This window comes from Pisolithus orientalis (genome assembly GCF_024613125.1).
Source record: "Pisolithus orientalis strain OTSU chromosome Unknown F5J12scaffold_11, whole genome shotgun sequence".
NCBI classification, from domain to species: domain Eukaryota; kingdom Fungi; phylum Basidiomycota; class Agaricomycetes; order Boletales; family Pisolithaceae; genus Pisolithus; species Pisolithus orientalis.
The window spans coordinates 666,043-691,434 of record NW_026260792.1 but is presented as its reverse complement, the minus strand read 5'-3'; the positions used below and the strand labels follow the sequence as shown (position 1 = coordinate 691,434).

The window sequence follows — 25,392 nt, the reverse complement described above, 5'->3', positions numbered from 1 at the left end:
GATGTTAGGGTGGTAGCCCTTATTAGCAAAGAATGGTGAGACACTGGTAGTAGCACTAGGGGCATTATTGTAAGCAAACTTGGCCAAAGGTAGTAGGTCAGCCCAGTTGTCCTGTTGGTAGTTACAGTAGACTTGGAGGTACTGTTCCAGTGTCTGGTTGGTCCTTTTGGTCTGGCCATTGCCTTCAGGGTGGTAGCCTGAGGTGAAGTGTAGGTGCATATCCAAGGCCTTACCAAGTGACCAGAAGAAGTGAGACATGAACTCCAAGCCTCAGTCTGAGGTTACATGGGCTGGCACTCCATGTTTTGAAAAGACATGGAGTAGGAATAGTTTGGTGAGTTCTGGGGCTGTGATGGTGTTGTGGGTGGGGATGAAGATGGCCTGCTTGGAAAGCTGGTCAACTACTATGAGGATGGCCGTGAAGCTGGATGAGGCCAGGAGTTGCTCAATGAAGTCCATCAAGATGGAATTCCATGGCTTCTCTGGCACCAGAAGTTGTTTGAGAAGGCCATAAGGCCAATGGTGGGGAACCTTAGCCCAAGCACAGGCCATGCAGGACTGGACATAGTCCTTGACAAAGGTCCTGAGGCCAGGCCAGGTGTACTCATGCTGGAAGAGTTCTAAAGTGCAGTTTTGGCCAAAGTGGCCAGACAGGGGGTGGCCATGCTTAAGCTGCAAGATCCTAAGCTGGAGATCATTTGAGTCTGGCATGTAGATCCTTCCATCAAGCTGAAGGAAACTGGTGTCATCTACTGACCACTGGGGATCAGACATGTCAGACAGGCAGATTTGTGAGATTGGGTCATCCAGTAGTGTGGTCAGGATATCATTATGGAGCTTTTCTATATCCATTAACACAACTGCCTGTAAGACCAGGTACTCAAGGTAAGTGGCACAAAGGGAGACCACGAGTTGCTCCTGGGTGAAGATCAGTCTCAGGTTTTGCAGGTTCACTTGGGCATAGCTGCTATCCCCCTCTTTGGGGTAGATGTCCCATTGTCTAGTTAGGGCATCAGGCTTAGCCCCAAGCTTACCGGGTCTGAATCTAATGATCATATTGAACTGAGAGAGGAATTCCAACCATCAAGCTTGGTGGCAGGTGAGTACTTTGGAGGTAGAGAAGTACTTGAGATTCTTGTGGTTGGTGACAATGTCAACTGGTGAGGCCAAGCCCTCAAGGTAATGGTGCCAGGTCCAGAATGCTTCAAAAATAGCAAGCAATTCCTTATCATGGGTATCATAATTCAATTCCAGGGTGGTGTAGGGAGCTGTATATTCCCTGAGGCTGGAACAGAAATCTGTCACTAAATTCCACAGGCCTCTATGACAAACCAATTTCGGAATTTTTCCTGCTCATGTCCTTGTGTTTCCTCCCAACCCCTGTCACCTTTGGAGTTTCTACTGACCTTCAGCATGTCACTCAGTCATCAAAATGCTGATCTGGAAATTCTGCATTTGTGCAGAGTCACCCAGAATTCAACAGCCATGCCACCACTCAGCCACATCACCAGTCATCCATGCCACTTACCTCTAAAAAAAAAAAACTCTGGTTTCCCCTGTCGCCCTAAATTCCACAAGCTGGACTTTGTGCCAGTACACTATGCTCTGCCCTCCTGTGCCACTCAGCTCCACCTCCCACTGGTATGCATACTCTTGTTCTGTTGGAAGATACCCCTTACTGTTGTCCCATTCTTACTCTCATCTACTACCCACTGGACTATTTCATGTGCATCTGTATTTCACTGACATCTGATGTCCATTCCTTTATTTTCTGGTCTTTTAGTTTTTCTGCCCCACCTTACTCTGACTCATACCTACTTCCCTTGTACTATATAATTCCACCATGATGTCAGAAATAGACCACCCATCTTTTGGTGTCACTATCCAAGTCATTTGCATGTCTAGGTGTTCAAAGTGTCTGCTGTGTACTCTGCATCTACTGTGTCTTCTGCATTTCTGTGTCTTGCCTCCATGTCTCACAAGTCTCAGAAATACTTCTTCATACCAAGGTTGTCACTTGGAATTTCATAAACAAGTCTACTTGTACCCAATTCACCTACATCTCTGTGGAATTAAATTCTGTGCCCCACATTCAACTCCTTGATCGACTCTATCATCATATTCTACATCTCCTTCCTACTCAGCACCCCTTGGGTCAAGCCTAGGGATTACCCTGCAGCTTCCCCCCCCTAATTGCATGCTACCCAGAGGTAGTGTCCCACATTGTTTTGGAGCCCACTGTGAGGGGTCTGTAGATCCAGAAAGGAGATCCTTATGACCCACTTGTTGAAGATCCAAACTCGAAGAGCTCCTAGAGCCCTTCTGCAGACTATCTATTTCTTCATCAGAAATCTTAATCCTGGTAGCTGATCCCAGAGATATTTCAGAGCCACACTTGTCAGACTCAGATCTCAGTTTAGATGAGATCCTTCAGAGGCCAGAGTCCCCAGCATTTTACTCAGTGTTTCCAGGAGGTTTCAACTTTGACAAACCCTTTGATCCTCCAGCAGAGTGTCAAGAACTTTTGCCTCTCTCAGAACTAACCTCTTCTTTGTCCTTGTTATCTGGTAATTCCAAACTCACTGCTGAACAACTTCTTATCCCTTTGCAATTGCTCACTTTAATTCCCACTATCATTTCCCCCACCCAAGTTCCCACTCAGAATACCTCAGTTTCCCCACTCATAAATTCCACATCTGTTCACATAATGTCTGGAGCTAGAGACATGCCACTCAGGGGCTCTAACAAAGCCCCAAAGTTTTCTGGCCATACTGAAGACATCACTCGCTACCTTGAAGACATTGAACAACTCTGCATCAAAGCTGGCCTTGACACTGGAAAAGATAAAATCCACTGGGTCATCCGTTATGCCAATCACAACAAGGCAGAATTTTGGTCCACCTTAGACACTGCAACTGATGGCTTCAATGACTGGGACATATTTTCCAAAGAACTTCTGAACTACTATCCAGGTGCCTTGGTGAAAGATCATTGCTATACCAAAGCTGACCTCAAAACCTTACTCTACCATCAAGTTCAGAAAACTATGGGATCACTGGAAGATCTTGGTAAATGCATCCAGGAATTTCGACACATCCTTGGCCTCATCCAGAAGAAGAAGAAACTTCCTGATGACTACATCAATGAGAAATTCCTTGAGGGGTTTCCCCCAAGGTTCTGCAATTCCTTGCTCACATGATTGCAACTTTTGGACCTAGATCATGACATCGATGAGCCTTGGGAGTTTGATCTGGTCTACAAGCATGCTAACTACCTGCTCAGCAGAGCAAAAAGAAATCTCCCTCAGCCTGATTCTTTGGCTTTGTTTCCCCAGAGCTCCACATCCCCTTCTTTGTCAACTGTTCCCACTATCTTAAAATGTGAGTACATACAAGTCACCCAGCAACCTGCTTCTGCCCTGCCTCCTCAACAAGGTCAAGAAGGCCAATTCCATTGTTCCTTCGATCTACAGTGTTTCTTCTGCAGAAGCACCGATGGTCACTGCACAGCAGAGTGTGCACTGTGTCGTGAATACATACAAGCCAGGAAATGCACCCTGATAGGGGGAAGAATATTTATGCCTGATGGTTCTGACATTCCTAGGACAGCCACTGGCCAGAACTTTAAAGAAAAGATTGACAACTTCCTTGCCATGTGCAATTCTATCATCGCCTCAGCAAACCTCATCTCCATACAATGTCCTAGCCAGTCATTGAGCTCGTCTTGAGGACATGATACCCCACCTCATCTCATCAGCACAATGTTCTTCACTAATGAAGAATCCATGGCATTTCAGGTAGACTTACATCCCTCCTCCTACCTAATCGATGAAGAACTAGAGAGTAATGCCAATGAAGAAGACCAGTGCACCCTGGCGAGAGCTTATGTGCAAGTAGAAGAATTGAAAAATAATACCAAGAAGAAGAAGGTCACTCATTTTGACAGTGTAGATATTCTGGCCCACTGTCTGTGAAACCTTGTGACAAGTCCAGTGCATGCTAATGCATCAACTGCCCCCAGGACAGTGGTTAATTCCACACCAACCAATTCCATCCCTTCTACAGAGATCCCAGCCATTACTAAAACTCCAGTTGTCTCTAGTCCCACAGATCTCTGGAAATCCAAGCCTGTGACAAATTCTGCACCCCAATTTTGTTATCAAAGCAGTTTTGATGAAGCAGCAGCTACCAAATGACTCATAGACCAAGTCTTAGATGCAAAGATGGAAATTTCCACCAAAGATCTCTTAGCTGTCAGCCCAGAGATTTGCAAGCAGGTTAGAGAGCTAGCCACAATGAAGAAGATAACCATTGGGAGTTTAGAAACAGTGTCAGAAGCTTCTGCCTCTGCTACCTGGGTGTCCTATGAACAGCATTGGGTCAGAGACACAGAAGGGAAGTGTGTAGGCCTCACTACTGTGCCATTACATGCTGTTGATGGCATCCTAATGGACAAACTTCATGTCGAATGTATCCTGGACAGTGGATGTCAGGTAGTGGCCTTGCAACAGGAGTTGTGGGAAGCCTTAGAGGCCCCCCTCTGTACTGACATGACTATGACTCTGGAGGCTGCTAACCAATCCAAAGAAAGCACCCTTGGGGTCATAGAGAATGCCACCTTGCACATAGGAAACATCAAGGCCCATCTAGAAATCCAAGTCATTGACTGCATGCCTTTCAACTTACTGCTTGGTCAACCCTTCTTCTGCCTACTCTCCAGTGTCCTCCATGATTTCCCTGATGGAGAACAGTCTCTAGAAATCTGCAACCCTAATTCTGGGAAACAAGTTTTAATCCCAACACGACTTCACAACAGACTGCATCCCCTTCCACATTTCATAAATTCCAAAGACAAAGAAGACTTCTTCACATGAAAACAAATGTGTCACCATATGAAACAGCCTGAGCAGGGTTTTTAGTGTTGGTTGATGACTCATTTGGATTGTGAGGAGGCCACAATAATCTTTTCTCTGTGTGTCCTCTCTACATTTCTGATCCTCCTTTATTACCCTTGAAGACTACTACCCTTTTGCCCACAGACACTTTCAAAAATTCCACTGCAGCATTTATCTATGATTTACAAAGCAACAGTATGCTCCCTGTCGATCCCTTTGATACTAGTTCCATCTCTCCAACTGACTCTTTCTTATTTTTGACTGCTACTACCATTTCTCCACTGACAATCTCTGCCTTATGCTCTGCTTATCAGCTTGATCCCATTTATCATATCTTAAAGTACAATCCTGTAGCAAGGAAGGTGAGGCTGGCACTGATGTCAATGCCAGCAGAATTCCAGGTAGAGCATCAGGAGGCCAAAGACCCACTCACAGATCTGCCTGTTTTACCTACTCATCCCCCACCATTCATGCCAGGATCCAGGTTTACTCAGGAAAGAGCTGACAAGCTTGATCTGGACCTGGCAAGGTTCCTTTGGCCTACAGAATTAGACCTAGTACAATGGCTGGTCAAGACACATGAGGCTGCCTTCACTTGGGATGCTTTGGAAAGAGGGACCTTTCGAGAGGACATGTTCCCATCCCTGAAGATACCTATGCTAGCCCACAAACCCTGGGTCAAGCGAAATATTCCCATTCCCCCTGCTTCTCTCCATGAAGTCGTTAACATCATCAAAGAAAAGATTTCCACAGGAGTTTATGAACCGTCTACCTTGTCCTATTGCTCAAATTGGTTCTGTGTAGTCAAGAAGGATGGGAAATCTCTGCACCTTGTCCATGACTTACAACCTCTAAATGCCATTTCTATCCAGGACTCAGCCATTCCCCCCTTTGTCGATTCAATTGCTGAAGCCTTCACTTGCCATTCTGTCTATGGAATTTTGGATCTTATGGTCAGATACAATCATTGCACCATACATGATGATTACTGTGACCTCACTACCTTCCAAACTCCTATCAGTACTCTATGACTCACTAAGTTACCTATGGGCTACATGAATGCCATCCAGATTTTCCACAGAGATGTCTGTTGGATATTGAAGGACAAAATCCCCAAAGTAACCATCCATTTCATTGATGATTGCCCAATCAAAGGTCCAAAATCCTGTTACCAAAATTCTGATGGTTCCTACCAGACAATCCCACAAAATGCCAGGATCAGATGCTTCATCTGGGAGCACCTACAGAACATCAACCATGTCTTACACTGTCTATGTCACACAGGAGCTACCATCTCAGCGAAGAAATGCATCATCACTGCACTGTCTATCATAGTGGTTGGGCATAAGGTGTCATTTGAGGGGAGAATTCTGGACAAAGCTAAAGTCCAAAAGATTAAAGACTGGCCCTACTGCACAAACATTACTGAAGTGCATGGATTTTTAGGTCTTTGCTTGTATTGCAGGATCTTTATCAAAAACTTTGCTAAATACACATGTCCCCTCATTGAGCTGACCAAGAAAGACATCCCCTTCAAATTCCATGACAAACACAGAGAAGCCATGGAATATCTATGCCAGGCTATTGTCTCATCTCCCATGCTACATACTATCAACTACAATTCTGAAAGGAAGGTCATTCTAGCAGTTGACACTTCGAATATCGCTGTAGGATACCTCCTCATGCAGGAGGGGGAAGATGAAAAATGCTACCCTGCAAGGTTCAGCTCAATAACTCTCAACGACCATGAATGCCATTACAGTCAAGCTAAACTGGAGTTCTTTGGTCTTTTCTGCACTTTACATGATGTCAGGCTTCACATTTCTGGCATGTGGAATTTAGTTGTTGAGGTTGACATGTGATATATAAAGGGGATGATTAACAATCCTGACTCACAGCCCAATGCTACCATCAACTGCTGGATTGCAGGAATTCTTTTATTTGACTTCAAGTTCATACATGTCCCTGCATACAAGCATGTGGTGCTGGATGGTCTTTCAAGGAGACCAAAAGCAAAAGAAGATGAGGATGGGGAAGAGGACTACAAGGACTGGATGGATGAGTATGGAGCCTTTGCTGTCGAGCTCTTGAACTGTAGGGAAGCCTGATTCAAGTCCCAGCCTTACCCTTCAGAAATTCCAAGTACCTTGTCAGACTCACCTTCAGTCTTGTCACCAAGTCTAGGCATCTATTCCTCTGAACAAACCTCACCAAGTGTCTACAAGACAGAAATTCCACACTTGGAGAAAGTGATCCAGAGAGAGGAGAGATTGAAAGTGGTGAAGGAATTTTTGGAGACAAAGAAGACACCAGAGGGATTGGAGGAAGGGGAGTCAGAAAGCCTGGTGCATCTTGCCACTCAGTATTTCATCAAAGGAGGAGAGCTGTGGAGAAAAGACCCTCAAGGATGTCACCAACTAGTAGTCACCCCTCACAAATGACTCGGGATCCTTTGTCAGGCTCATGATGAGCTAGGACACAAGGGTATCTACTCAACCTGCATGTGTTTGCTGACTTGTTTCCAGTGGCCTATGCTAGAGCAGGATGTCTGCTGGTACATTGAGTTGTGTCATGAGTGCCAAATATGACATTTGCGTCACATACATATTCTGCCAGTCATCGCCATCCCCCCCCTATTCTTTAAAGCATATACAGACACATTCTTAATGCCAAAGTTGAACGGATTTCACTACATCACCCAAGCATGCTGTTCACTCACTAGTTATCCAGAGTGGGCTATGCTTTGTGCAGAAACTGGCAAGACCATCAGAAAATTCATCTTTGAGCAGATCCTGTGCTGTTGGGGTGCTGTTGCAGAGATTGTCACAGATAATGGGGGACCATACATTCTTGCTCTCGACTGGCTCTCTGGGACCTTTGGAATTTGTCACATATGCATTTCTCCTTATAACTCACAGGCTAATGGAGTTGTCAAATGACAGCATTTTGATGTAAGAGAGGCAATGGTAAAAAGTTGTAGTGGGGAAGCATTGAGGTGGTCAGAAGTAGCCCCTGCAGTATTTTGGGCAGAGAGGGTTACATTCCACAAGGCAACCAGGTTTTCTCCATTCTATATGGCTCATGGTGTTGAACCCAGACTCCCTTTCAATCTGGTCAAAGCAATGTTTTTAGCCCTTTTCAAGGCAGAATTTTACTCAACCACAGACCTCATTGCTCACCATGCTTGCCAACTCCAGAAATGCCTGGAGGACCTCGCTTGCATCCATGATCTGGTCCTAAAATCCCACTTTGCATCAGCCAAGGATTTCGTCGACTGTTTTGCATGTTCTATCAAAGACTTTAACTTTGAACCAGGGTCACCTGTCCTCATGCAGAATTCCTGTATTGAACTGGAACTTGATCAGAAAACTAAACTGTGCTACCTAGGGCCTATGATCGTTGTCAGACACACTAAAGGTGGCTCGTACACACTTGTGGAATTAGATGGCACTATCTCAAAATTCCACTTTGCTGCATTTCACCTATACCCCTATTTCCTGTGGAATAACGCTTGTATTGAAGTTGCCCAGCTGACTGGCACTTCCTCACAAGACCTGGATCATCTTGAAGATGATGTGTTCCCAGACCCTATGCTTGCTGGCATCCCTTTGGATGAGTCAGATGAGTAGCCTGTCCTTCTCTCTACCTCCTTTCTTTTCTTTCCCTGTTCTTTCTTTTATCAACACCTGTTTCATCTCTTGTATAAATTCTGCACCACTCACATGAAAGAGTCAAAAAAAAAAAAAAATTCCACAACACTTCTTCCTTCAGAAGTCTTACTTTTCCTTCCCTTACTGTAGTACTAATACTGATGCATGAAAACCTCTTACAAATTTGGAGCATATGAGTACAAAAAAAAATTCCACAGACTCTAGTATGCTATTTACAGGTCCTGGAGATTGTCCTTCAACCTTCACAGCTCCTCCCATCTAGCCCACACAGTCTCGATCTGATGTGTTACCCACCTTGCCAACATCTCCAGCAGCCAGTAGACCTGCTCCAGCTTGAATTCCTCATCCTCAGCCCTCACCTTGAGCACTTGCAGACACTCAACAATGTTCACTGTTGACCACTCATGTGGGTATTTGACCTCCAGAATTTCTGTGGCTGATGGAGTGTCACTCTGGGCTGTCACTTCAACATCTCCAGGTTTGTCCAGTAAACTGGTTGCAGTCACAAAAAATGGTTCAATCTCAACTTGCAGTTCATTGATCAGAAGTGACGCATGAGGATCATCGACAGGGACTGGTGAGGGCTTGGGTGAAGGTCCAGGCATTGGAGTGGCTCTGCAGAAAAAGAGATGGGGTGTTGGTGAAGGATTGCAAAGTGAAGGGGCTGGATCTGGTAAGGGTGAGCATGTGGGGGTCGGATCAGGCTGCCATTTTCAAGCTGGAATTTTCAGAGTAAGCTTCTTGACAGGTTCAGTTGCAGATTCTGCTGGGGCTGGCTTCGAGGTCATAAATGATTTGACTCATTTGTGGGATGGCCCTGCCTCCCCAATGGTACCAGAGTTCTTTCACTGAAGGTGGTGTCAACTTGTTCCCTTGTGGAATTTCACCTGTGCAGTACTCACCTTTCTCCCTATGCCTCGAGAGCACAAGCACTTCATTTCACCTTCCTGCACCATTTGCAGGATGCCTCTGGCTCCCAAATGCATGTGAGGTTTGCCTGGGCACATGTCTTGCAGGACTTGTTGTCCCCAGCTGCATGAGGTCCCTTCACAGATGGACCTGGTTCACCATCGCCCTCATCATTGTCAATGTCATCAGCCAGCTCATCCTCCTTGCTGGTGGCCTGTGGAATTTTCATTGAAGTCAGCATGTGTGTGTGTTACACACCAAAGGTGTTGTACCCATGGTTACAGCTGACTGCATAACTCATTGACAAGTTGTGTGCCATGCCATGAATGCATATGAAGAGTAGAGCCCTCATGTGTAGAAAGACTGCTGGATGTTAGCAGTCATCCTTCACACAAGAATGAGTCATCAGTGCTAAAGAGAAAAGAGGAAGTGAGTTAAGCATGCAGTAAGAGTTTTTAGTGCCCATGTATGGCATTCTGGTTTTTGTGGTATCTCCACCATTTCCAAAGATATCAACTCCATTCTCACACTCACTTAAAGTTCTTGGCCATGTGATCCTGCCTTCCAAATTTGGAGAGGATCCTCACACCCTACACAGGGCTCAAAGGATATGAATCTTGTGTGAAGAATTATGCAATAATGGGGTCACAATCTTGCTTATATGTGAAATGGACACCTGCAAGGCAGACCTGTGTCTCATTGCCCTGATTCTGAATCTCCAAGAATCATGGTGATCTGACTTGAACTGATTGGTGCCATTGATTGAGCCTGTTACAATGTGACAATATATATCCCAATTGTGGGCAGAGGACAATGTGGATGTCAGAAATACAGGGTAGGATGTCCAACATTTGCCTCTGTGGCATTTGTATAACATCTCACTGGTGTCCAGAGGGGGAGATGGGATGTCCCAACATAGCCTGAGAGGCTGCTGTGGGACATCCCACTGGTTTCTGGAAGGGGGGATGGAATGTTCCAACATAGCCTGAAAGGTTGTTGTGGGACATCCCACTGGTTTCAGGAAAGGGGGTTGGGATGTCCCAACATAACCTGAAAGGCTGTTGTGGGACATCCCACTGGTTTATGGAAGGGGGATGGGATGTCCCAACATAACCTGAAAGGCTGTTGTGGGACATCCCACTGGTTTATGGAAGGGGGATGGGATGTCCCAACATAGCCTGAGAGGCTGTTGTGGGACATCCCACTGGCTGCTGGAGGGGGGGGGGGGTGGGATGTCCCAATGTAGCCTTATGATGGAAATGTGACCAGAGCTGGGATTGAAGCAACCTCTTAGGTGTTAACAAGGTGCTCTGACTGCTCAGCTGTGTATATTGTCTAGGTGATAGCATCAGTAGCATGGGGCATGGACCAGTGATGTGGGAACAAAACTATGTGGCATGCAATGCACAGAATACACCATTTCCAACATGGTCCTTCAATCTGGAAATTTTTGGAGTGCAACAAGGGTGCATGCCTCCTATGATCATGCAAATGGTCTGATAGCATTTTGGCCTTGTGTTATGTGGAGAGTGGTGTGGGACATCTGGCCAGACAGGGGGGTGGGACATCCCACTGCTGGCCAGATGGTGGGGAGGGATGTCCCAATGTAGGTGTATCAGCTGTTGTGGGACATCCCACTGATTGGCAAAGGGGAGGGTGGGATGCCCCAATGTAGCCTCAGAGGCTGTTGTGGGACATCCCACTGGTTGCCAGAGGGGGAGAGGGATATCCCAATGTAGCCTTAGAGGCTATTTTGGGACATCCCCCTGGTTGCCAGAGGGGGGGAAGGAATGTCCCAATGTAGCCATAGAGGCTGTTGTGGGACATCCCACTGCTTGCCAGAGGGGGGGCAGGGATGTCCCAATGTAGCCTTAGAGGCTGTCATGGGACATCCCACTGCTTGCCAGAGGGGGGGAGGGATGTCCCAATGTAGCCTTAGAGGCAATTGTGGGACATCCCACTGCTTGCCAGAGGGGGGGAGGGATGTCCCAAAGTAGCCTTATGAGGAAAATGTGACCAGTCCTAAGATTGAACCAGTGACCTCCTAGGTGTTTACCAGGTGCTGCAACCACTGAGCCATATGGTCTGGGTACTAGTGTCAGTAGCTTGGGGGCTTAGACTAGCACTGTGGGAACATATCTCCATGAAGTTAATGCACAGAATGCACCATCTCCAATGTGGTCCCTTCATCTGGCCACTTTTGGAGTGTAAAAACAGTGCACACCCCCTAGGGTCATGCAAATGGTCTGATTGCCTTTTGACCTTGTGTCATGTAATGGATCAGGATTTACTGCTGTGTTTCCAGGAGGCCTTACTATCAGCCACCTTGTGTCCATGTAACTCACATGATCTGGACTTACTAAGGATGCTGCATGACCCATTGTACTGAGCATGCATGGGTTCCAGCTGCAGCTCATAACCTGATGAAAATGTGACCAGAGCTGGCATTGAGCCAGGACCCTCTCAGTGTCAAGCAGCTGCTCTGACCATGGAGTTACCTTGCATTGGATTCTCTATGGTGCTTGTAGGATTAGTGCAGATTACTACTTCAACACCTTAGAGGCTGTGTTGGGACATCCCTCTGGTTGCCAGAGGGGAGGGTTGGATGTCCCAATATAGCCTTAGAGGCTGTTGTGGGAAATCCCACTGGTTGGCAAAGGGGAGGGTGGGATGTCCCAATGTAGGCTTAGAGGCTGTTGGGGGACATCCCACTGGTTGGCAGTGGGGAGGGTGGGATGTCCCAATGTAGGCTTGGAGGCTGTTGTGGGACATCCCACTGCTTGGTAAAGGGGAGGGTGGGACATCCCAACATAGCCTTAGAGGCTGTTGTGGGGCATCCCACTGCTTGGCAGAGGGAACAGTGGGATGTCCCAATGTAGCCTTAGAGGCTGTTGTGGGACATCCCACTGCTTGGCAAAGGGGAGGGTGGGACATCCCAAGTCCCCTTATGAAAGTCAGTGGGATGTCCCATCCCAGCCTCAGAGGGCTATGATGGCACATCCTCCCAAGTTACCTTTGCAGACCAGCACAATGCCCCATGACAACCTCAGAGGCTCATCTGGGACATTCTGCCCTCTGCAGATGGTGTTGCAAAGGTGGCCAACCCCATGTTCTATGTGGGGGACTTTGAGATATTGGCTTGTCACACAAGTGTTCAAAAACCATTCACTTCTTCCTTCATACAGTACAAATTGCATGAGGTATAGACACAAATTGATTGAATTTATTATTGCAATTTTTAAGGCAAATGTGGAGGCCCAGGTGGGTCATCTCCCTGGCAACTAGTGAGATGTCCCAATACAGCAGAATCACATTGCAAAGATGTACATGAAAAGTACTATTGTATGCTACTATGCATGGTGGGATGGGAGGGGATGTATGGGTCAAAGGATACTTTGTGGATTAAATCTGTCAGAGGAGCAAGGGGGCTATGATTTCTGCAGCTATTTCAATGCTAATATAAGCTGCACTTTCAGGAGTAGGGACCCCAGTAACCCAAGGCAGTCTTGGGACATCCCAAATAATTGCATTTGAATGGATGGCTATGTGGGAAATCCCATCTGTCCCAGGGCCTAAAAATCTGCATAGCCCTGGGACATGACCAGATGTCCCTGGGCAGACCTTGGTCTGGGAGGTTATTAGGCTGGATGGTTTGGAGAAACTATTCAGTCTAAATGCTTACAAAAAATGGTTACCTGAAGTGCCTATACCCAATAAACACTTCAAAGGCATGTAGTCTTAGCATGAATTTTATGTCTAGTTCATGTTCTGTATGTTGCATACAAAGTTTTAATTCATTTGCTGCAGGTAACTGTCTCTGCATGTTGTTTCCTTTTACATCTCACAATGAACCTGTCAACATTTATATGGATTCACAAGATGTCATTTTGTCATGGTCCCCAGGCTTCTGTCTTTTACTGTTCTCTGCTTAACTCCTTGTACCTTCAGATGTCCACCCAATCTGGAACAATCCTGCTGGAAAAAAAAGGATAGCAAAAAAGTCCAGTGACAATCAGAGGCCAATGGAAGCACTTGACCTGCAAAAAACAAGTGTCTAGGAAGCCCACCTGTTGATCTCAAAGAGTCTCAGTCTGTTTGCCACAGCAGGACTCTGTTGTAGTGGAAGGGCAGGGGTGGGTTCAGGTGGAAGGGCCAAGCAATTGGAGTGGATTGGTACTGCCCTCAAAGGCCAAGCTACATGGCTGTGAAAGTCAACAGATCTCCCCAATAATTCCATTGTAAATCCTCTTGCATCTCTGCCCACTCAGTGGGGAAATGGTGGGGGCCACAGTGCTGGCCAGAATGCAAAACCAAAGGTCAGTTCTAGTTATTTGCTAATATCAAGCTAACCACTTGCAAAGCCCAATGTCACCCCACCACCCTATGCACCTCACATTGTGAATGGTCCTAGCCCAGCTTATATGCCTCTGGTCAGTGCCTTTTCATACTGATATACAATGTTTGTTTCAGAATCCTGTCCCTCAGTCTTCAACAGCAGTAGCAACTCCTGTCTTCCATCAGCACCTCACAGACTCCCATTGCTTTGGTTTCAGTGGGCCAGCTCAACAGTCAGGTCACATCATGCCTCCTGGGATGGAACCTGACCTTCAAGTGCTCAATAATCCTTATATCACTGCAATTCAGGGAGACCAAGTTCCCAGTAATACATCTTGCCTGCCAACACCCCATCCCAACTACCAGTCTCAGTTTATTCCCCACCAGCCACCTGCTACCATCCCTGACTCTTGTATCAATCCCTCCCTTGATAGCTCACTCTCATTGAGACAAACTTTGGCAACTGCTGATATTTGCCACAAGAGTTCAGAGAAGCTGTCATCAGAGGGTTCCTCAAAAGAGGAGTTGGAGTCCTTGAGTAATAACCCATCAGATGCAGAGGCTAGTGAGGTCTCTGGCAATGAGTCTGACAAAGATGAAGACAATGCATTTGGATGGGGTGCAATGAATCTTAGGCAATCAACTCATCCTGGCATGCATCAGAGGTTATTATGGTATTGGCTCAATGTTCTTTGTTAGGCCTCTCCCAAGAAATGACAACAAACAATCCTATTCGCCACAATTCCTTACCCCCTGACCATGAGTTTCAGTACTCACACAACAAGGATGATTATTTGGCTCTGCAAAGCTTACAATCCAAGGACAAGGCTCAGCCAGAGGTACAAAAAGGCCATTCCTGCTAGCTTTACTTATTCAGATTGTTATTTTAGGGTTCCCAACATGGCACTGTCATCAATGTTCTTGAATGCCACCATTGCACTAATGGCTACCCTTCTTTTCCTGATTGTGAGCTTCTGACCCTTGTGCATGACTTGGTCAACAAAGTATCTCAGCATACCAGAGCCCCTTGTAACTCCAAGAATGCTAAGGATGAGGGCCCATTGCCCCCACAACTGAGATTTTACAAGGCAGTATGGAAGGGCTGTCTTGAAGATGCTAAGCAAGAATGCAGGGCTGCACATGCACTTTCTAACCCATTCCCATCAAAATCTCATGACCTGAACCTCTCCATAACAGAGGTGCTCATCATTGTTGTCATTGAGTGGAATCAACATGGTGTGCACTTTGAAGATGGTGAGTAACAATATTTTCACTTGATACATGTCTCATTATCCTAACTTTATAGGTTACTGGCCTGACCACAAGCAAGATATGGCATCCCTCATAAGTAGTCCCATCTTTCAGTTACAGCTACTGACATACTGCTGGTAGCTCTTTGGTAATACAGTGGCTCAAAAAAGTGTCCCAATGTTGGGTGATTTTGGAAGAATTTAAGATATATGAGAGAATCAGTAGGAATCAGTTCAAACTCCTACAGGACCAAAAGTAGCACTAACTGTTGCCTTGGCCACAAGGGCTTGTTCATGTAATTTGGTTGCATGGCACTGAGATATAACCATTTTAAAATGACATGTCATTGGGACACTTTTTTGAGCATGATGTTGTCAGTCATTATTTTAGTAAATAACATAAGGATTTGACAGCTTCTGAAGGATCTTTTGCTTCAATCTTGCCTGATTACATAATGTACATAATCCTGAGCCATAAAAATGGCTTAGTGACCACTCAGCTAACCCTACTCCACTGTGAAATGCATTTTTGTCTCTGCTTGAGCAAATATCCATCTTCTTTCTGAATTGGGCTTTTTGGCTCATCAAATATCCTCTAAAATTGGTCTGGGAAGCTCTACTGTGGCAAGAGTCATCAAAGAGTTCCAGCTAGATAAGGAAAATCTCAAAATGGGACATCCTTACCAGCCTTCTTCTACTAGCAGAAGGAGAATAGTCTCTAGTGTGACCTCCAGGAGAATTGAAAATGCCATCCAGGCCACCCATATAATAAGAGTGGCCCTTTCCTCTCCTGTCTCTGCCCAAACAGTTTTCAGTGTGCTCAATTCTGCATCCCTGACAGCTGTAGTCAAGCAGGAGAATTATCCTGCAAAGGCTGTGCTACCATTTTCCACACATATTTCCTTCCTTCTGACCCAATACTATTGATCTTGGGTTGAACTGACTAGATGACCCTAGTCCAGTCCCCAGTCCAGGTTTGGTGCTTAAGAGCAAAGGAAAGTCCCTGTTGCTTGTGCTTGCCAGACAGGAGTGGCTTTTCCTGCTTGACTACAGCCTTCAGGGATGTAGAATTGAGCACACTGCAAACAGTTTGGGTGTCAAGTTTGGGCCTACTCTCACCAATTCTGACACTAGACAAAGTCTGGGAAGATGTTTGAAAGCAAGTCTGGCACAGAAGATTGGAACTCTGACTGGTGGAGTGTCAGCAGGGATGAAGTCTGTCAAGACAGAGGTGGAGTGGAGTGAGGGTGTTGGGTTTAGCTCATGTGCTATCCCCTTGCACAATCTCAGCCCTTGTATTTCAGAGGTAACTCTGACAGACAGAAGATGGAGAGAGAGGGGGTAGGAACTAAGTCAATATTCATACTGAGGAACAACAGAGTATGGTACATGCTTTTATACTGCTACAGAGGTACAGTAACTGGAACCAGAACTGACATACAGAGACTCATAAATTTTCAAGTAAAAACTTCCTAGATGATGAATGAAGGGAAGACAGAGGACATACAATGGGTAACATAGAACAACCCAAAAAGGAAACAGTCCAAGTGCTGGACCATGCTGTCAAGGAGAAGTCCAAAGGGAGGTCACATGACTGCTCAGAGAATGGTCTGCATGGTCCAACAGTAAACCAGTACAAGTCTGACAGCAGTCAGAGTGGAGAAGGTTCATAACTACCAGAGGATGGGTGGAGTTGGTGCAGAATGAGTGAATGACTGGCAGAGAAGGATGCAGAGTGAGTGAGGACTTAGGATAAATGCATGGTCATGACATTGGGCAGAGACAGGAGAGGAGAGGGCCACTCTTATTATATGGGTGGCCTGGATGGCATTTTCAATTCTCCTGGAGGTCACACTAGAGACTATTCTCCTTCTGCTAGTAGAAGAAGGCTGGTAAGGATGTCCCATTTTGAGATTTTCCTTATCTAGCTGGAACTCTTTGATGACTCTTGCCACAGTAGAGCTTCCCAGACCAATTTTAGAGGATATTTGATGAGCCAAAAAGCCCAATTCAGAAAGAAGATGGATATTTGCTCAAGCAGAGACAAAAATGCATTTCACAGTGGAGTAGGGTTAGCTGAGTGGTCACTAAGCCATTTTTATGGCTCAGGATTATGTACATTATGTAATCAGGCAAGATTGAAGCAAAAGATCCTTCAGAAGCTGTCAAATCCTTATGTTATTTACTAAAATAATGACTGACAACATCATGCTCAAAAAAGTGTCCCAATGACATGTCATTTTAAAATGGTTATATCTCAGTGCCATGCAACCAAATTACATGAACAAGCCCTTGTGGCCAAGGCAGTAGTTAGTGCTACTTTTGGTCTTGCATGAGTTTGAACTGATTCCTACTGATTCTCTCATATATCTTAAATTCTTCCAAAATCACCCAACATTGGGACACTTTTTTGAGCCACTGTATATCTACCTGGTGTTTGGAATTGAAGTTAGTTATGCTGGCAACCACACCATCTGTGTTCAACCTTATCCCTCCTTCTGATGTTGCACCACAGGTTCATGTACAATGGATAGAGACCACTTCTACAAAGCTCCTTGACAACTCACTTTTCTTGTGAGACAGTTTTGATGAGAATGTACATTTGTGCAGTTCATTATCTGCACTACTAATGGATTGGTTTATCAGGGAAAAACCAGGAATTTCACTCACCTTGCCCTCAAGGAAGCTGTCATACAATTCTACTATACCAGTGTAGGGAGCTGTATACTCCCTGAGGCTGAAACAGGATACTGTCAGTAAATTCTGCTGCCTCTATGAAAAGCCCCTATCTCTCTGTGCCTTTGGAATTCTTTCCACTTGCTGCCATGTGTTGCATCCTACCCCCTTTCAGCTTCAGAGTTTCTTTAGTCATCAATAAGCTGATCTGAAGAAGTCTGCATTCACCCAGAGTCATCAATAGGCTCCACCCAGCCACATTGCTGGTCATCCATGCCAGTTCATTGCTAAAAAACTCTGGTTTCCCCTGTTGCCCCAAATTCCACAATCCAACTCCTCAAACCTGCATGCTTTTACCTTCTGCACTGCTGCTGTCCTGCCACCCCCCACTCTCTGCCTGTACACATAGCCTCATTCTGTTGGAAGATACCCCCCTTGCCCTTGTTCCTGTTACTCTCATTTACCATGTTCTAGACTATTTCACATGCATCTGTACTTCACTGATGGCTGTCATCCTTTCCTTTATTTTCCAGTCTTTTAGTTTTTCCACTCCACTTTACTCTGACTCATACCTATGTCCCATGTACTATAAAATTCCACCATAGTATCAGAAAAATACCACCCACTTTTGAAATCACTATTTGTGTGTGTGTTGCAAGTTCAAGAGTCCCCAGAGTCTAAAAATGTCTATCGAGTCTACAGCATCTACAGTGTCTCCAGTGTTCTCCATGCCTCCTTTGTCTCAGATATACTCTTCTTGTCCCATAACCATCCCTTGGAAATCCCTCATACCCAACTTGCCATCACTTGCATGTCAACAAGCCCTCAGAATTAAATTCTGCATTCCTTTCTCATATACCTATCCCTACCAGTGTGTCCCTTGACCTCTCCTTCCACTCAGCACCCCTTGGGACAACCCTAGGGAGTTTTGCCTACAGCCTACCTCTAATCACATGATTCCCAGAAGTCATGTCTCACAATGGTTTGGAGCCCACTGTGAGGGGTCTGTAGATCTGGAAAGGAGATCCTTATGACCCACTCATCAAAGAACTGAACTTGAAGAGCTCCTAGAGCCCTTCTGCAGACTATCTATTTCTTCATCAGAAATCTTAATCCCAGTAGCAGATCCCAGAGATATTTCAGAGCCACACTCATCAGACTCAGATCTTGGTTTAGATGAGATCTTTCAGAGTCCAGAGTCCCAGCATTTTTCCCAGCATTTCCTGGAGGCTTTGACTTTGATGAACCCTTTGCTCCCCCTGCCAAGCATCAAGAACTTTTGCCTCTATCAGAACTAACTTGTTCTTCATCCTTGCCATCCAGTGATTCAGAACTAGCTGCTGAACAGCTACTCCTTCCTTTCTACTCCTTAATTGTAAACCCTGCTATCACCCTTTCCATGCAAATACCCATACAGAATACCCCTGCCTCATCTCTCTCAAATTTTGCACCTCCCATTCCCCAAATTCCAATCCAGATCCCTGTACCACTTTGCATAATGTCTGGAGCAAAAGATATGCCACTCAGCAGTTCCAACAAAGCCCCAAATTTTTCCAGGCATACTGAAGATATCACCCATTACCTTGAAGATGTTGAACAACTCTGTCTTGATGCTGGTCTCATTTCTGGAAAAGATAAGATCCACTGGGTCATTTGTTACACTGACCACAATGAGGCAGAATTTTGGTCCACCTTAGATGCTGAAACCAATGGCTTCAATGACTGGGATGCATTCTCCAAAGAACTCCTGAACTACTATCCAGGTGCCTCAGTGAAAGATTGTCACTATACCAAAGGCAACCTCAAAACTCTACTCTACCATCAGGTTCAGAAGCCTATGGAGTCACTGGAAGATCTTGGGAAATACATCTGAGAATTCCAACACATCCTCAGCCTCATCCAGAAGAAGAAGAAACTCCCTGAGGACTGCATTAACAAGAAATTCCTTGAGGGGTTTCCCCCAAGGTTCTGGAATTCCTTGCTCATGTGATTGCAACTCTCTGACCTAGATCATGACATTGACAAACCATGGGAATTCGATACAGTCTACAAACATGCCAACTACCTCCTCAGTGGAGCCAAATGAAACCTCCCTCAGCCAGACTCATTGGCACTGTTTCCCCAGAATTCCACTCCAACTTCCTCACTGACTGTTCCCACTATCTTGAAATGAGAGTATGTTCATGTTGCTCAACAACCAGTCTCTGCCCTGCTTCCTCAGCAAGGACAAGAAGACCAATTCCACCATTCTTTCAATCCAGTGTTTCTTCTGTGGGGAACAAATGGCCACAAGACTGCAGAGTGCATGCTGTGTCACAAATATGTACAAGCTGGGAAATGCTCCCTGATTGGGGGAAGATTTTTCATGCCAGACAGCTCTGACATTCCTAGGACAGCTGTGGGTCAGAATTTTAAAGAAAAGATCAACAACTTCCTCACCATGCACAACTTGATCATTGCCTCAGCAAACCCCATCTCAGTTCAGCAGCCCAGCCAGCAGTCAACCTCATCCTGCAGGCACAATACTCCTCCCCATCTCATCAGCACAATGTTCTTCAGCAATGAGGAAGCCTCAGAATACCAAGTTGACTTACACCCTTCCTCCTATCTAGCTGACAAAGATCTAGAGATGAGTGCCAACAAAGAGGATCAATGTACCTTAGCAAGAGCTTATGTGCAGGTAGAAGAGTTGGAGAGTGCTATCAAAAAAAAGAAGATGGCTCATTTCACCAGCATAGAAATCCCAGCTCATCATCAAAGACCTACAGTAGCAGTCCCTGCATCATCCAGCTCCCTCTATCCCAGTCAGTAATTCTGCTCCAGCTAACCCTGCCTCTTCTTTGGAACCCCCAGCAGCTGGAAAAACTCCAGTCACTCCTAACCTTCCAGATCTCTGGAAACTTAAGCCCTCTACAAATTCTGCACCTTAATTCCATTACCAAAGCAGCTTTGATGAAGCTGCAGTGACCAAGTGGATTGTGAACCAAGTCTTAGACACAAAGATGGAAATCCCCACTAAAGACCTATTAGCTGACATGCCTTGTGTATGCTGTGTGGTTTGCTAATGTACTAGGAGGTAGGGCCTTTAAGTGATACAGCAGTTGTCATAATGCAAAGCAAATGGTAGGCTCAGCAAAGGGCTGGTTAAGTGGGAAATTTTTTATCAACTGGGTCACTCGTGTAGGGGATGGATTGCACTGGGACATGGGTCATAAACACAAAACAGAATGGCATGGAACATAAGTAAGGTCAAACTCTGGGTAGCTGAGTGACAAGGCATAGGATATATGTTTGATTCAATTTATACAGAACCAAAGTCAATGGCATATGGTACAAGGGGACAGCCAACTACAAGTTTTGGAGGTTCCCTGCACATTGAAGCATATACAATGACACAAGCATTGGTGGGCTGAAAATAATATCTTCATTCTTCATACAGTATGCCACACTAATGGGAAGTGGAGGGACTCACAGTAGGCTCAGTAACCACTTGAAATATAACCACTCCTACTGCATCTTTGCTGGTCCAAGTACAGGTAAGAAAGAGGTTGATTGGTGTTGAAGAAATAGTACCATACACATCTTATGCTCCTTTGCAATACCCAGAAAGATGGGAGATAAAGCCTCCACATCAGCACCATGTTGCTCAAATGCTGCTCTGATGAGTTTGGAAACAGTAGCTTGGACACTGGATGTCTGATATGTTGTGACAGCCAACTGAAAGTCTGTCTCCAAATCACTATTCAGTTTTTTGGCTTGCAACAAGAAGTATAAATATTCCAACACAAGAATGACACCTGCAATTGTTGGTTATAGGTGTGAAATCATGATAGGATATCAATTACCAATGCCATGTTCTGCAACAAATAGTATTGAATGCTGTGGTGACTTGGCCAAGATAGGTATTTGTTCATACAATAAGAAAGAAGTGGAAATGATAGGCTATGATATTGTCAAATGAAGTGATCCTTCCACAGCAGAATAAGGGAGACAAAACTGACCATCTGAACAATGTGTCATAGGACTATATCAGGTAATGTCAATGAGGAACAGGGCCACAAACCAACTACAACCACAATCAGCAATTATCATATGAATTCAAAAAAATGCACACCTTCTACACAAGGTATGTTAGTATGGGAAATAATTCTGAATGATGATGACTAACATGCTGATAAATGCAAATAGAGATAATGGTCAAATTGAACCTCCATGAAAATGTGCACCTACATCCTGAAAGATTGTAAAATATGAATGTGGTGTAGACACATCAATGGAACTCACTATCTATATAATATCGGCAGCCTGTTCAATGACCTTGAGTGAAACTCACATCCTATGACCAAAAACACATCAGTTTAGAGAGAAAAATGGTGAGCAGACATCTAGGAAAACCTGCTACAACTGTGCTCACATCCTAAAGACCCAACATCATAGTGGCAGTAATCATGGTCAGAATGCTTCCACCAGCTGCCATCACTCCACTCACACTCTATGAATGCAAGTCCAAAAGGGTGGGAGTGATCATGGTCAGAATGCTTCTACCACCTGCCATCACTCCACTCACAAACTATGAATGCAAGTCCAAAAGGGTGGGTGTAAACATGGTCAGAATGCTTCCACCACCTGCCATCACTCCACTCACAAACTATGAATGCAAGTCCAAAAGGGTGGGTGTAAACATGGTCAGAATGCTTCCACCACCTGCCATCACTCCACTCACATACTATGAATGCAAGTCCAAAAGGGTGGGAGTGAACATGGTCAGAATGCTTCCACCTCCTGCCATCACTCCACTCACTCCCTATGAATGCAAGTCCAAAAGGGTGGGTGTAAACATGGTCAGAATGCTTCCACCACCTGCCATCACTCCACTCACATGCTATGAATGCAAGTCCAAAAGGGTGGGTGTGCACATGGTCAGAATGCTTCCACCTCCTGCCATCACTCCACTCACTCCCTATGAATGCAAGTCCAAAAGGGCGGGTGTAAACATGGTCAGAATGCTTCCACCACCTGCCATCACTCCACTCACACTCTATGAATGCAAGTCCAAAAGGGTGGGTGTAAACATGGTCAGAATGCTTCCACCACCTGCCATCACTCCACTCACATCCTATGAACCCCAAGCCACAGCCATATTAGTAACCACTAAGTCAGATTTTTTATAATTTCACACACACACTGTTATCAAATCAGCATCTCATCCATACCACTCACTATTTTCTTACATAAGGAAACCACAATGAAAGCTTATATGAAAGGACTGCTGGTATAATCTTGTCAATAGCACCAGTCATGTACTTCTTCAATGACCTTGCACATATCAGTACATTTTTATCCTTCTGCTTTCTCACTTACCATGTTATTGCAAACTCCATACACAGTTCCAGGTTTGACTGCTGTGATGATATGAGGAGCTGCTGCAGTCCTTCCTCACTTAAAGCATTTGCTGTGCATGTTAGTAGGGGTGTACACTCAGCATCCTCTTTGTTCATCCCTGCAGTCACTTTCTATCAAACTGTGCCATTCTGGGATGATGGTTAGAATACTCACCAGTGAGTGACAGATAGTCATGGGGTGGAAACTGTAACTTATCCAACCAACCCCTGACCATTACAAGATACTCATTCAGATTCCTGCTTTCCACCTCTGCAACCCCTTTCATTGCATCATCGTCACTCATACCCTTTTCACTGAGCTCCAAAAAAGCATGCAAGGCCAAGGTATCTGTTTTTGTTAACAATACAATTACAGGAACTGGGACAAAAATGCTGATATTTAAAATCATCAAAGAGAGTATGGTCAATATACACACCATGCCCTGTATCACACTCTCCAAAAAACTTCTCTTCTGCAGCCATGACCATCCTGTGCCTGTCACTCAAAGGAATACAATACCTAAAACAATCACAGAAACCATGTCACTTTGATTACGGTGTCAGACACGGTGCTCCTACCATATGGCATGGATTCTCTTGTCAAGTTTGGTAGTCTTGGCACGATCCATCACAAATTTCTTGATCACGTCAAACTGCTCTCTTCTTCCAGCCTCAAATCCACACGAGTCATGGAATACAAAGCGCGGATTACTCTTAAAGACTAGCTCATCCTCGATGTTGTGGTAGCCACGCTGGACACATTCAACCATTCAACAAAAGCTGCAGAATATTCATGAAGTCACCTCACCGTTGTTAAACCCTGCACCACAGTAGCATCCACCTAAAGACAACCCGACACGTTGTTAATCTCAAACAAATACCATGAAACATTCACACCTTCTCTCCTTTTCCATTAAAAATTTCTGGTTTATCCGTAGTATTACAAACCCTCTGCAGAATTGTTGTTTTACCTGCATTGGCTCTGCCCATGACGAGAATGCGAAAGCGATCGATGCGATTGATGTACTTTCTAGCTTTCGCAGGATCTAAGCGCAACCCAGAGCGTGCGGAGGCTGACACTGATCATTACTGTCTTAGACTTGTCCCCCTCGTCGCAAGTACAACACTTACCGGTGGGTACTTCTTCAGTGTGTACAGGAACGGGAGTGTCCACACTTTCTTCCGGAGAACGTGGACCCGTGGGTTGCGCCTCGGTCAGTACAGGAGCAAGGGCACCCGGAACGCTTGGCAGAGAACCTGGTCAAGCAACTAAGTAAACTAAAGGACACCATAAAGAATGCGAGCGACCACCTTGAGCAGGGGCGGGAGCGGGAATGCCCACGTTGCTTGGGCTAGGGCCTGCAGGAGAATGTGGGCGGGTATTTTCGACCGCCGTGGCAGCACGCACACCCCCAGTATTGACTGAGGAGGAGTCGGAGGCTTCGATTGGAACTTCAGTCATTGCGGGGACGCGGATGTCTGTACTGGCTGGGGGCTGTGCAGCTCCAACGGGAGCGGGAACTTGCAGAACAACTGCGTCGTCGTTCGGAGAAGGCGGCCGCCAAAAACAACACAATGCCTTGAAACACGCCATGAATAATGAGAAGTCGAAGTTCTTTGGTATGTCGCAGGAGTAGGAAGTGTATAGTTCACAATGAAGATGGACGAGTGGAAAGTGCGTGGAGTGCGGACTGCTGCTGACCGATATGACGGCGCCTATCGATGATCATGTACAAATGTGTACTGGTGGTGGTGGCTTTTTCCGACACAAGGTGTGCACGTTTTGATTCAGAAAACTTTGAGTCAGCCTGCCATTATTATTACATTTTCCTATCAGTACCACTCAGGTGTCATGATTGAGTGTATCGCGAGGAAAAATATAACTGGACATATTAGAGACTCTAAGAGATCACATGTAAGAGCTGCGAACGGCACAGGAAAAAGAAAGAGAAACTAACTTAAAGAAACCGCAATTAGAAGCGCCTAAAGAGATCAAAAGTCAACCGAACTAATCGAAGGAATTTGGATGCGTCCTGTGGATCCGGTCTAAGCAGAGTGAATAAGATAACTGGAGAGAATACAGACAGTAAGAAACATTTTTGGGAAGATCATGCCACGTCGCAAGGGGCATTTACAATCAGGCAACACCAATCTCGATAAAACTTCTCCACTTCCACGAGGACGCGCGCTCGTCCGAATCAGCCCTTAGATCCATGAATCTGCGCAGAGGGAACCATAATTCAAGTGTACCCCGTCGTTCGCGTCCGTAGGTCATG

At 45.4% G+C, this 25,392-nt stretch overlaps 2 protein-coding genes and 1 pseudogene across 3 annotated transcripts; 1 reads left to right on the top strand and 2 right to left on the bottom strand.

The window, feature by feature from the left end:
* Window positions 1–11,487: 11,487 nt before the first annotated feature.
* On the bottom strand, window positions 11,488–11,560 carry F5J12DRAFT_t103 (annotated as a pseudogene). Its single transcript has one exon. The product of its transcript is annotated as a tRNA-OTHER (tRNA).
* Window positions 11,561–13,672: 2,112 nt separating this feature from the next.
* Window positions 13,673–14,508, top strand: F5J12DRAFT_782249 (uncharacterized protein; the record flags this gene model as incomplete). Its single annotated transcript, XM_051742695.1, has 4 exons — window positions 13,673–13,684; window positions 13,743–13,790; window positions 13,836–13,904; window positions 13,945–14,508. 4 exons carry the CDS (start codon window positions 13,673–13,675, stop codon window positions 14,506–14,508), a joined length of 693 nt encoding a protein of 230 aa, XP_051600853.1.
* Window positions 14,509–22,996: 8,488 nt separating this feature from the next.
* On the bottom strand, window positions 22,997–24,864 carry F5J12DRAFT_54789 (uncharacterized protein). Its single transcript, XM_051740007.1, has 9 exons — window positions 24,428–24,864; window positions 24,248–24,373; window positions 24,014–24,195; window positions 23,925–23,957; window positions 23,696–23,868; window positions 23,554–23,636; window positions 23,292–23,495; window positions 23,097–23,235; window positions 22,997–23,041 (listed from the first exon to the last, which is right to left on the bottom strand). Coding segments are annotated over exons 1-9 (1,224 nt in total). The 5' UTR covers window positions 24,711–24,864; the 3' UTR covers window positions 22,997–23,040.
* Window positions 24,865–25,392: the final 528 nt, after the last annotated feature.

Coding starts and splice junctions, on each gene's coding strand:
- F5J12DRAFT_54789 (XM_051740007.1), bottom strand. CDS start 24,710: ATGGCGTGTTTCAAGGCATTGTGTTGTTTTTGGCGGCCGCCTTCTCCG. Junction 24,196..24,247: donor CACTGAAGAAGTACCCACCG/GTAAGTGTTGTA, acceptor AGTAATGATCAG/TGTCAGCCTCCGCACGCTCT. Junction 23,236..23,291: donor TGACTATCTGTCACTCACTG/GTGAGTATTCTA, acceptor AAGTGACTGCAG/GGATGAACAAAGAGGATGCT.